Source organism: Glycine soja, chromosome 18 (assembly GCF_004193775.1).
Source record: "Glycine soja cultivar W05 chromosome 18, ASM419377v2, whole genome shotgun sequence".
Classification (NCBI taxonomy): Eukaryota; Viridiplantae; Streptophyta; class Magnoliopsida; order Fabales; family Fabaceae; genus Glycine; species Glycine soja.
Window position 1 is genome coordinate 44,888,284 of NC_041019.1, and position 12,645 is coordinate 44,900,928.

General features: G+C 33.5%; 1 protein-coding gene across 2 annotated transcripts; it reads right to left on the reverse strand.

Annotated features, from left to right (window-relative positions):
• Positions 1 to 2,713: 2,713 nt before the first annotated feature.
• LOC114395792 (delta-1-pyrroline-5-carboxylate synthase-like) lies at positions 2,714 to 11,241 on the reverse strand. 2 transcript variants are annotated; one of them, XM_028357636.1, is made up of 20 exons: positions 10,958 to 11,241; positions 10,157 to 10,228; positions 9,608 to 9,711; positions 8,877 to 8,979; positions 8,574 to 8,735; positions 8,168 to 8,445; positions 7,440 to 7,590; positions 7,109 to 7,273; positions 6,855 to 6,932; positions 6,551 to 6,640; positions 6,297 to 6,383; positions 6,082 to 6,168; positions 5,921 to 6,017; positions 5,737 to 5,840; positions 5,515 to 5,590; positions 4,764 to 4,914; positions 4,617 to 4,685; positions 3,484 to 3,550; positions 3,325 to 3,395; positions 2,714 to 3,104 (listed from the first exon to the last, which is right to left on the reverse strand). In XM_028357636.1, the coding sequence occupies exons 1-20, from the start codon at positions 11,006 to 11,008 to the stop codon at positions 3,023 to 3,025; spliced, it is 2,145 nt and encodes a 714-aa protein (XP_028213437.1). In that variant the 5' UTR covers positions 11,009 to 11,241; the 3' UTR covers positions 2,714 to 3,022. The 2 variants fall into 2 exon arrangements, with proteins under 2 accessions (XP_028213437.1, XP_028213435.1); XM_028357634.1 differs by having other exon boundaries at positions 8,168 to 8,463.
• Between the last annotated feature and the right edge of the window lie 1,404 nt (positions 11,242 to 12,645).

Sequence of the window (12,645 nt, forward strand, 5' to 3'; positions counted from 1 at the left end):
AAATAAATGAGATTAAATAATTTTTGTTAATTAAAATAAGGGTTTTATAGTATTAAAAAATAAATAGAGTAAAATAATGTTTTAAAACATAAATGATATTTTAATTGGTTATTTATTTAATGAAAAAGTAAAATATATAGTAAATAATAAACTCAAAGTACTTTAACTATGGATAGAGATATATCATGTCAATTTTATATTTACGATACATTTTTACATGTTTTTTATCTTCCAAATTTGTTTTTTCTTCTTTCCCTCCCAATATTCTCTCATTTTTTTGCATACACCCAAACTTGTTCCATTAAAACTACGATCTTAGATTCCTTAACCGTTGGATCATCCTGAAATTCAAACACCACCCTTGGAACTCATTTTTGCACATTCCCACAATTGAAATTTGTGAAATAATGTTTGTAGAGAAAGAAATGTCCCTCTCCCGGAGAGAGTAAAATTAAGACTCTAATTCATTCTCCTTCTCTTTAACGCTTGAAAACCCTAGTAGAGTAATTAGAGGAAAAAGCTTGAGAAATCTTGGGAAACTACTAGAAATGTTGTTATCGCTGCCAGACTACACACGTGAGCTCTCTTAGAGGTAAGAGATGAGTTACTCGTGCTTGAGAATTAGAATGGACATGTGCAAGAATCCCTATAGGATAAATTTTGGGTTATTTTGGATTGTTTTATGAATTTCAATTTTGTTCTTATTCTTTTATTTGCGAATTGACTTTGTTTGACAAATCAATTGATATCCCGATGTGAAATTATTGTGAAATTGATATGTTCTTGTGTTGAGTGTGAAACCTAGAAATTAGGTCTTTTCTAATCAGCATGAATTGATGAAATTAAGTAAGGAGAGATTTACCGTAAGAGGGAGTGAGATATTGATTTTGTATTTTTCCCCTTTTCGTGCATTTTAGGTTTTTTTTATATATATAGTTTGGAATTAATATTATAATTTGGAATTAGAATAGACTAATAGAATGCCATTCTCGATTGTTATTTTAGTTTTAATATTTAGTATGAGTTTATATATTGTTTCATGTTTTTATTCTTTAAAATTGGTCAAAGTCTATTTAACTATAAGGCTATTCGAAAGTTTTAGTGAATCCTTGGTGTAACTTTGTTTGATTATATTTCACTTTGTAAATTTATGACTAGAATATTTGTGTGTTCAGTTATTTATATATTGGGTGTGTTTATATATGTAATATTATTTGTATATTATGAATTGTATTGAGATCGATTATAAGTGACAAGTTGAGCATGTGTTAATTTGTGAGATACACGTGAACGTGTGGTGGTGGATTGTGATGTTGGAAGGTGTTAAATTGTGGACATGGGATATGATTATGAATAAATGTGAAGTTAATACTTGATGTGGTATTACTTGTGTTTTGAGTTGTAAATTATACAATAATCCAATTGGTGTTTACCTGGAGAAAAGTGTTTATGCGTGAGGTATTAAAAGTAAAGTGTAAGGTTCCAAGTTAGGAAACTAAGGTGTTAAATTGTAGCGCAATGCACGAGGTGTTAAAAGAAAAGTGTAGGGTTTCAAATTAGGAACTTGAGGTGTTAAACTGTAATGGAATGTGTGAGGTGTTAAAAGGAAAGTGTAGGGTTCCAAGTTAAGAACCCGAGGTGCTAAATTATAGCGCATTGTGTTAAACATGTTTGAAAATAAGTGAGGTTGTGAATATTGTATAATTCATGAGCAGTGTCTGCATGCAAAAGTTATTTTAGGGGTTGAACTTGAATTAGGAATGGGAGACCTTAATGAATTCTTTGGAGTCTAGGTCTTGGGGGTAAATACACTCGGTTTGAGTGTTCCTTTAAGACTATATTGTTCCCATATGGTTGGAGCATTCTCACAAAACAAAGTGATCTTGACTAGTCACCTTATGATTTCACTTAGTGAGAGTGACCTGACGACATACCCATTGTGTGCGTGTCTTGTTATGTACTCCTAGGCACTTTGGTGTTGTGTTTCACTGACATGGTACCACATTGCATATAGGATTGAGTCTTAGTGTATCTGTTGTATAACGCTCGTGTAATGATCATTGTGACTTACTACGTGATGGTGGGTAATGAATTGTGTGAGTGTGAGATGTTGTGCTGTATTTGAGATTTTTTGTTTTGAACATGTAATTAATGTGAAGGTGTGAAATGTGATTTTGTAATTAAATCCTTGGAACAAGTGATGTTATGCAATGAGTGGTAAAATGATGCGAATTGTGCTAAGTTGAACTTGTTATACTTATACTTGTCTTCGTTTATCTCTACTTGTTTAGCAATGTAATAACTCACTCCTGTGTTTTGTATGTCTTTAGATCCTGTGATGACATGATTTTTTATTTTAATTACATGATGTTCCAAACATATCATTTTATTTTATTTTATTTTATTCTGCTAATTAACATGAGTTCTTTTGTAAACTTGAACCTGTATTAACTTACGATTTTATTAAATAAAATTGATTTAATTAGATTATGCGTTTTATATGTTTTTATTTATTTATATACATGTTGGGGTAAAGGATGTCACATGGACCATATGAACAATTGGACAACAAAACCTTTAATGAAAAGAAACTGAAAACGCTCTTGTGCAACTACAGACAGGGCTTTTATAAATATGTACACAAGAGGACAAATTCCATGGCAAACAATATGATTATTCAACTTCACAAGAATATGCACCGCTTCAGATGGCCTGTGTCAACAATATATATTTCTATTTGGCTCTGCATTGCTGTTTCACAATCCCAAGTAGTATTTTTATAAATAAATAAAAGAAACAGTATATAGCCAAATAATATAATTCATGCACTTATTTTATTTCTGCAGAGCATGTTCCGTGTAAGAAAAAAAACCTGGAAAGGGGTAAGTGGTAGTTAAGATATACACTGCACGCACCGAAGCAACTTCTGTATATGAAAAATAGAACAGAAAAATTGCTTCTGGTTGAATGAGGTGAACAACAATAATCCTAAGTAGCTTAAACTGATCTCTGCCTGCACATTTTATGCTTTTACTGGCAGATCCTTGTAAGTATAAGTGACCCCTCGATCACCATTTACCACCTGCCCACTCCCTCTCAATATCCTGCGATAAAGTGTATGATATAGTGTACAATTTAAAATAGTACAGCGTTTAAAACTATATTTCTAGAAATGCTTGAATGATTAAGTAAAAAGAACATAAATGTAACACAAAATTTTTCAAGAACAATTGCTAGCAAATTCATCAATAATTGCAAATGTTTGTTCATTTTGTATTTTCTTTGAATAAAATGAAAACCAAAAGGCATTGGAGAATTCCATACCATCTATTTGTCAACAACCCTTCGACTCCGACGGGACCTCTGGCATGAAGTCGGCTTGTGCTTATTCCAACCTGATCAACAATAAAGCCAAAAACAGTTGAGAAAATTTGAATAACTGTGCTGCTAATTATTACAATAAGCTTATGGAAAGTACACCACCTCTGCACCAAGGCCAAACCGAGCTCCATCACAAAACCTTGTACTTGCGTTGTGGAATACAGCAGCACTGTTTGAGAATCAAGCAAAAATGTATATTCCTCTGACATCAATATCAAGTCTAGACTAAATTTATTCATATTTATGCATAGAAACACAATGAAGCAGGAATGCTATTTACTGTTAAAGGAAGTATGTCCAAATGAAATATGATAAGTGACCTCAATGCACGTTTGAAGCAAAACTGAAGATTTTCAAGAAATTATTTTGTAGGGCTTGGGTATTATGCAGTGCCTAAGTCCAATATCGAGTAGTATAGGATGCTCGGTGGAATGCTTAAGTGACGGTTCTCTCCCCTACAGCTATGCTTTTAAGGGAGAGCTTCCCCAAGTGTTTGGATGCTTATCAATTGGTATCAAAATTGGTTGACAGTGGGAGCCCTTAAGTGGCTTGGTTCTCCCCCCTTGAACACAACATTATGTTTTCAACCATGTGGTTTACCTAAGTGGTTTTCTTTCTCGTCTTACCATGCACCTTTTGAGAATAATTTTCTTGTCTTCCATACACACCACTCCAACCTTCTTCCTAATGATCTCATTCTTGATCTTATCCATCCTGATTTGATCAAAACATCTTCATATATGTGAAAATGTTATGTTCATGGTTCCTAAAATTCTGTTAACTCTTTGCATATACTATTTTATACTATTGGTTTCGTTTCTTTTTCTTTTTTATCAGTAGTTATCAACCTCACACTTTACTCTCTAAAAGTGTATCGAACACATTATAGGATCCAAATCCAAATAAAATAAAAACAGTAGAGAAAAAGTGAGGTATAAATATCCATAACATATTACGTTAACATTTACATTTCTACTTTAATTAGTGAACAGATGGAACAAGCCACACAACTAAACTGCCTCTGTAGTAGAAAGCATGGAACCCAATGAAAGCAACAAATATAAAGAATTAGACTTTGTGACAAATGTAATATCCAATAAAAATGACATCCAAATTTTAGAAGCTGAAGAGGTTAGCTGTTCAGAAAAATTACTGCAGGGCTGCAGTATCTCTTGGAACTTGACACTGGAAGCAAAGGATCAAACAAGGTTACTGAAAAAAAAATCTACTTTTACCTGTCAACCTGACTTAAGAAAGCTTCGGCAATTTCAGAGTCTTCTGCAACAATGCATTCAGTATGAGCACTGCAGAAACAGGAAAGAAATAGATTTTTAAGATATAGAGAATCAAAACATAGATTTTGTAGGGGAACTTGAATTTGCCTTCCATTGTGATGTATGTGTTCAATGGCAGCAAATACATCATCCACTATTTCAATTGTACAAGCCAGTGAGCTATACTCCAGATGGAAAGAGTGTGTTTCAGAAATCTTTAATAAGGAACTGGCTCTTGGTCCACCATATAATTGAACGCCTGCAAATTGATAATTTACAGCAGTCATGTTATCCCTATTGTACATATTTTCCAGTTTAGCAGCATGGTCTAGACCATCCATATCCTAGTAATCTTTTAGAAAAGAAAAATACTTCATTGAAATAAATAGAATGAGATTAATTCAGTTTCATAAACTCTGAAACCGATAACCCTCAGAAGTCAGAAAAAAACGATCACCAATTATATATGATTACAGTTCACCTTTTAATTGAAGTTTTCTTTTAATTACTTATGAAACATGTTTTCTCTTTTTGATTTTAAATGCATTCTCTCTTAAGTTGCAGTTATTTTTTTAACATTGAAACAAAAATTTCCTTAAAAAAAGCAAACATTGAAACTAAATTTAAAAAGACAAGTTCAGTGCACAGAATACTCATTAGTTTTCAGAAAAAAACAATCCGACTAAATGTAAAGAAGAAGAAATAAGCACCAATATTTATAATATCAAAATTTCATCTAATTATGTAAAGGGTGTTCAAAATAGAAGCTAAAAAGGATTTAAAAAAAGAAAATATAAAATTCCAACTTGAATGCATGTTTTGTTCATCATAAATTTATTTGCAACAACCAAGGCCAAACCTTCATGTCGGAGTTCAGCAACAAGTTCATCAAGTCCACCATTCCTTGACAAATCTACGTGTACAAGAAGTGTTTCCTAAGAACATCAGCACACAATATTGTATTAAGCTGACTCTATAGATTCGATTTACATAATGAATGGCAAATGAAGAAAACTCAAACGAAGATATGGATGTAGATGAACATGCATTAGAGGAGGCATTCCAGGGGATGTAAAATTACCATTGCATTGCAGGCTGCAGGGTAATCAATCTTTGCATCCCTAATAATCTTCTTTGCCATATCAATATTAGCTGTTTTGTCTACATATACATGACATATTCCATCTGCATGACAAAAATAACAATTTAATAAAACCCTACTTTGAAATATCAATCAAAAATAGGAAATGTAAATCATATATTACCAGCATGACCAAGAACAGGAATCTTTGTGGAATCCTTGATTTGAGAAACAAGTTTGTTACTGCCTCTGGGGACCACAAGATCTATCACGTCATCAAGCTGTGGCAAAGTATAATTAGTTGAAAATCATTTCAGACAAATAAATTTTAGGAATTTTACTTGCCTTGAGCAGATCTGGAATATGTTCTCTTGAAGTCACAAGCCCAATGAGTTTGTCACCCACTGTATCTGGAATAATTGAAGTAATGACCTACAATAATGATGAAACTAAAGATGAAAACATATTTATAAATTAAAATTATGGGAAAAATACTACAGACAATTCTTATTTGGATTAATCAGATAAAAAAAACCTGGTCTATGATAAATTTTACAAACCTTGTGTAAGATTGCATTTGATCGTTTGGCTTCCTTTCCTCCTTTAAGTAATAGACCATTTCCACTTCGAATGGCCAATGCAGCTATCTATTAATGCATTTCAACAACTATCTTAATACACTAAACAAATTTTCAAAACTTGATTAGTATCACTAGACTCAAAATAATAGATCTCTACTTGTTGCTCATATATTTGACCTTTTTAATGAAGATGTAGAATGAATTACAAATGAGAAGGAATAGGGTCTCTTAACCTGAACAAGGGCATCTGGTCGAGACTCGAATATAACCAGGAGTACACCCAAAGGACATGATATTTTCTCCAGGATGAGTTTATCTGCTAGCTGGACACAGAGCAGTAATCAGAATTGCCAAAATGAATGCCAGTAATAGGATGCATGTTTTGATAACATTTTCTAGAATTTGTTATTGAATAACAGCAAAAGTCAAATGTTGAAAATATATTACATTTGTTGAATGTTAAAACATCATAGAAACAATTTCATGTGTTACTTATATGCTAGCTAGTATTAACATAATTATATAAGGGGTTTTGACCTCAGTTCTCTTTAAGATCTGACCAATGGGTTCTTCCATCTCAGCTAGCATGCGAACAGACTTTACAAGACTAGAGATCTGAAAAATACAAAAACCAAGGTCAGACAAGCTCAATCAAAGAGAAAACTTCACACAACCTGCTTTGACAAGTTTACAGTAGGTCAGTAGGCGTTATTTGGACATGACACTAACAAAAAGCTGGGCAAGTTGTCTTTCAATTTTTTACTTCACTAAGTAAACAATAAAGCTCTTACCTTCTCAGGTCTCAGGGTTAAACGTGATATAAGTGCTTTCTCATATCCCATCTCCTCTGCATCAGCAACATCAGCTCCATTCTCAAGCCTTATCACACTTTCATTATTCTTTAATGCATCAGCCATTGCCAGCAATATTTTCCTCCTTTCATCAGAATTTAGGACCTGAAACCAGAAGCACCAATTATATAATACCACGAGACTTCCTATCTGCATTCATTTTCTTGGCAATAACCAAAAAGAAATTAGTATAGATTAAATTGCTGATACTTAAAGAAATTAATGAAAGTGAACCCTTCTATTCACATTTTAAATATGCAACTTTACTTGCCTGAAGTCGTCTAGAACTATTACGTGCTGCCACTGCCATTTCATGAGCACTCACTTCCTTTATGCTGGTCCACAAATGAGCATCTTTGTGAAAGACAGTACCAATTCTTTCTCCTCGAAGCACTCGTATGATGTTGTCTGTAGCATAGCCACTTCAAAGGAGGTTGAAATGCAATTTGAAGTCAGAAAAAATGCAAAATTCCATACACATGCTTGTACGCAGGTGAACTCATTCATCAGTAGAAGACTGAAAATTGCTTACAACAGAAATCTGAATATATTTTCATCACTTGAACTGGAGAGTTACAACGCAGTCTTTTTTTTTTTTCCTTTTCCAATTAACAAACAAGGGAAATGAGTATGGAATGGACATGATCTCATGAAGTTAGTGGAATATCTACAAAGCGTTGTCAGACCAACTGGATGGTTATCCATAACCTTTTCACAACCAAGAAAGGATAAAAATCCTTTACAAGCCAGTTGGTATGAGATTTTAATCTTCCATTTTATTCCTGGTGCTTTGCCAACAATTTTACGACTTGGGGAATTGAGTAGTTAACAACTCTCCAATAGTCAAAACAAAATTAATTAAAACAATGTCTGTCTCCGGGTATGTCGGTTCTAAAGTGAAATGAAAAGTAGTTAAACAGTCTCAATGTCAACATTTTCCTTTGTCAGTGTCAACATTTTCTTATATTATGAAAAATCTCAGCTTAAAATTGAAGGTACCTAGTAATAATCACAGGTGTGCCAGCATAAGCAGCACAAACAGCAGCATTAACTTTAGCAGTCATACCCCCTCTTCCCAATCTTGACTTTTCTCCAAAAGTAATTTCTCTTTGATGCTTTTCTTTTACATATGTATGAATTAACTTTGACTTGGGGTCAGATGGAGGGCCACTATAAAGACCCTCAACATCACTCAATAGAACAAGGAGGTCAGCTTTAAGTTCCAAAGCCAATAGACCAGCCAAACTGTCGTTGTCCCAGAAAATACCAGAAGAATCCTGCAGACAGTTCTTGCCCTTAAAGGTAATAATTCAATGTCACAAGACCAACAAAATCAAACTAATATTTTTAAAGAAAAAAAGAGTATATTTTCACAAAGGTAAATTTGTGCAAGGAAGCACAATACCTCATAGGGTGCCTTCCTAGTACTAACAGCATCGTTTTCATTGAAGATGGGGATAACCCTTAAATCTAATAACGAGCTCACAGTGTCTGAAAGTTGTTTTCTGAAAGCCGTATCCCTAAAAAACCCATCATTCACAAGAAGTTGTGATGAAGTTACATCAAGCTGCACCAAGCAAATGATATATCACCACATCAATATAGAGGAAGCAATTAGATTAATAAAACACCTGCTAATGTATTATGGCAAAACATACAAACTCAAGATTAGGGACATATTGAATGCACAACTTAATTTAGTGTGCACCTGACTAAACATGATATCATAGAGAGCCATGAGACTACTCTGTCCAACAGCTGCACATGCTTTCCCATCAAGATCTCCTTGTGGATTTTGAAGATCTGAAAAGCTGCATAACAAACAAACCTTTTTTATCTTAGGTTCTTTTCCTCCTCTGACCCTCAAAACTCTACCAAGCTCATGTTGATAGAAACTTGAAAAAGTTTGCACAAGTTCCTTCTCAATGCTATACGGCTTAACAGTTTGCACAAACTCATATTGATGCTCTTTTAACATTTCAAAAAAGAACAAAACTACAAAAGGAAGCATGCTCGGAGGGGGCAATGAAAAAGTTGAATTACTTCTTCAAACACAATGATTTTACAATTGCACCACAACTTTTCTGTTCTGTTTGATACAAGATACAAATCAATGATTAAGGCTGATATATTTTTTTTCTCTTCAGTTTTATATTGCATGAAAAAATTATTATTTCTTAGGAACCTCACCTACCAAACTTTACAAATTGATGCAACGAAAGTATAAAAAAACTTCGTACCCCATTGCCCAGAGGCTCTTCGCTATGCGAAGGTATGGGGGAGGGATATTGTACGCAGCCTTACCCTTGCATATGCAAAGAGGCTGTTTCCGGATTCGAACAACGAAAGTATGTACTAACTATTAACAGAAAGCGAAAAGATCCATGCATGTCTTTGAAAATTGTGTATTTGCTACAGAAAAAGAGAAATTACAAAAACCTGCTATTGACCAATCTTCGATATCTTAGTCTTTGCCGGCCAAGACCGACTGCTCCTGAAGTCACTAATATAACCTCATAATCGTTGTTATTTAGCTCTTTAAGCTGCAGGAAACATAGCTTTCAGTTACAACAAAAACTACATGATCATTGAAGAACTCCAAACACAAGAAAATTTTGTTAGTTCAGCTCCATCTATTCACCCTATTCCTTTATTCATGTAATTTTTTTTATGTATAAATACAGAAAAAAACATTAGAATAAAATATTGGGGTATTTTGCTGGATTCGGATCTGCTATTTTGTTTATACGCTATTCAGATACAAGTTTGCGTTCATGATATGAATAGATGGATGTTAATTGTTATCTTTAGAGGTCTTCTTATATGAATTTAATTTAAATACACAATTTTTTTTACAATTGCCAACTTTTTGTATTAACTAATTAAAAAGTAGTGATTTCTTAGAGGATGACAATGTACTAAATGCATAGAAATTAAATTAAAGTGATATAAATGCTATTCTGGTTTAACAGGGCAAAATGCTTATACCTGCTCGCAGAGAGCTCCAAGTCTTCCCAATGCTAATCTTCCATCACTACGAGTAACCACAGCTGTTCCAACCTTCAAAGTATGAGAAAAAAACTAAAGGTTACTTAAAGAATGATATAAGAAAAAAAAATAGTTTCACTGATAATATACTAATTAATCAAGGAAAATGTTAAGCAGCGCCATCAGGTTAAGAAATAAAAAATAGTCAAGGAAGATGCTAACCATGTCCTCATGCACCAGTTAAGAAATCAAAAATAAAAATAAAATTATTAAAAAAATGTACCACTACATTCTATTGTGATTTCTAATGCTATCCTAATGCCATCTTAAAAAATGAATTTTTTTTATTCAAATTGATTCTTTAACCATTGTCTTAGGATACTGATTAGCAGGGCTAGTTGATTAGTAACACACATGTAAAAGTAAGAGGAAAAATCCAATTTGATTTGGTTCAATAAAAGTGACAATTTCCAGTAGATCTCATTTTCCTAGTTCACCTATGAAATATATTAATAGTCAAGGTTATTAAAAACAGTCTGCAACTGTGATTTGAATTATAACATCAAGATTTTTTAACTGTCCCTCGACTGTATTGGCTGCCACCATATCAACAAACACGGCAAAACCACAATACAACCATTGCCACTAATATTTAAAACCTTGTTAATAGTAAAAATATCCAATCAGAGCCACCCCTTCCATGCACACGTGACATCAGCTTAAAAACATGAAGAACAATTGTTTTCTAGGTTTCCTCTGTACGAAACAGAGTACGTTGTGTGATTAAGAAACGAAAGAGACCTTGACGACGACACGCTTGACACTCTTTACAAAAGCTCGAGTGGGATCCATTGAAGAGAAACGATGGATTGAAGAAGAAAGAAAGATGAGAAAGAAATAAAAAGAAACACAGGCGGAGAGGGTTGCGGTGTTCTTTTTCTGGTGAATGGAAACAGTTAAGAGTTTGAGGTTCCCAGGTACGCGGCTAACAAGCCACGTATAAGGAGGAGGCTATTTTTCTGTTGGAGTTGTACGATGCAATCACGGATTCTCTCTTTGGAGTGACACAAAATCCGTGAGGCTCTGGCCTATTCACTAGTGAACACTTGGCTAATCCCACCTACTCCTAGGTGAACAACTTGTGTTTGGATCGTAAATGCCAAATTTTAAGAGATTTGAAAAGTTTGCAATTTGAATTGTGTTGATTTTAATTTCTTTTATCCTTTAGATGTTTTGTTTGGATAAATTAATTTAAATTTTTTTAATTTTAAATTTTTTGTTTGGATAAGACAATTTAATTTTTTTCATATGCAAAATTTTAATTTTATATTTTAAATAGATGAAATTTCTATATTAAATTTTATAGAAAACAAATACGATCTAATTTTAAAATATTAATTTAAAAATATTTTTCAATTTATAATAATTTAAAAATACAAAATATTGATAATTTTAACTAGGGTTGTTTTGTCTGACCACAACTAGTGATATTTTTCAGCTGACTATTTTTTGATTGACATCAAATAGGGTTTATTTTGTCAAAGTATCCAGAAATATTTGTCAGCTGACGTCAGTCGGGATTATTTTTCGGCTAGCGTTGGTTGAGTCTATTTTTTTTGCCGATATTGACTAGGTTTTTTTACCAACGCCGCTTAGGGTTTGTTTGGCCGACATCGGCTAAGGCCTTTTCAAACGACATTGACCAAGACTATTTTTAGCCAACGTCGGCTTAAGATTTTTTGGTTGATGCCTTATGGGGATTTTTCAGTCGATAAATAGCCCTTACTAACCAACATCGACCTTAAAAACCCTAACAGGCGTTGACAAAAAAATTCTACCCAACATCGACTAAAAAATAACAAGTCGATGTCGACCAATAGAACCTATCCGACCTCGATTGAAAAACATCATTGGTCAACGTTGGTTGAAAAATCCCTAGTCTAAGTTGGCTAAAAAATAACCCTAATCAATGTCGGACAAAAAACCCTAGCCAACATAGGCTATAAAATAACATTGGCTGATGTTGACTAAAAAATAGCTCTGACCGATGTCGACCGAAAAAACTCTAGTGGATGTCGACTGAAAGAACCTAGTCGACGTCGACTAAAAATAATCATGTTTGATGTCGATCAAAAATACCTAGCTAGTGTTAGCAGAAAAAAAACTAGTCAACATCAACCAAAAACCCTAGCTAATGTGGTTAAGAAATAACTTTGGCTGATGTTAGTAGAAAAGCCTAGTCGATGTTAGCAAAAAAAATCCTAACCAACGTCGTTTAAGAAAATTTATTTGACATAAGCCAAAACACCCTAGTTAACATCAGCTGAAAAATAACCCTAGCTGATGTTGGCTGGAAAAACCTAGCTCATGTCGGCTGAAAAATCCTAGCACGTGTCTACTCAAATGTTAGTCATGACCGATGTTAGTAGAAAAAATCTAGCCGATGTCCACTAAAAAAATCATTGGTCAGCATCAACTGAAAAAACCAG

Bases quoted from the DNA above. Each gene is read 5' to 3' on its own strand.
- LOC114395792 (XM_028357634.1), bottom strand. From the start codon at position 11,008: ATGGATCCCACTCGAGCTTTTGTAAAGAGTGTCAAGCGTGTCGTCGTC. The intron at 8,464-8,573 runs GTATTGTGCTTC...ATTACCTTTAAG, and splicing joins CTAGGAAGGCACCCTATGAG to GGCAAGAACTGTCTGCAGGA. The intron at 3,551-4,616 runs GTAAAAGTAGAT...ATTCTCAAACAG, and splicing joins TTCTTAAGTCAGGTTGACAG to TGCTGCTGTATTCCACAACG.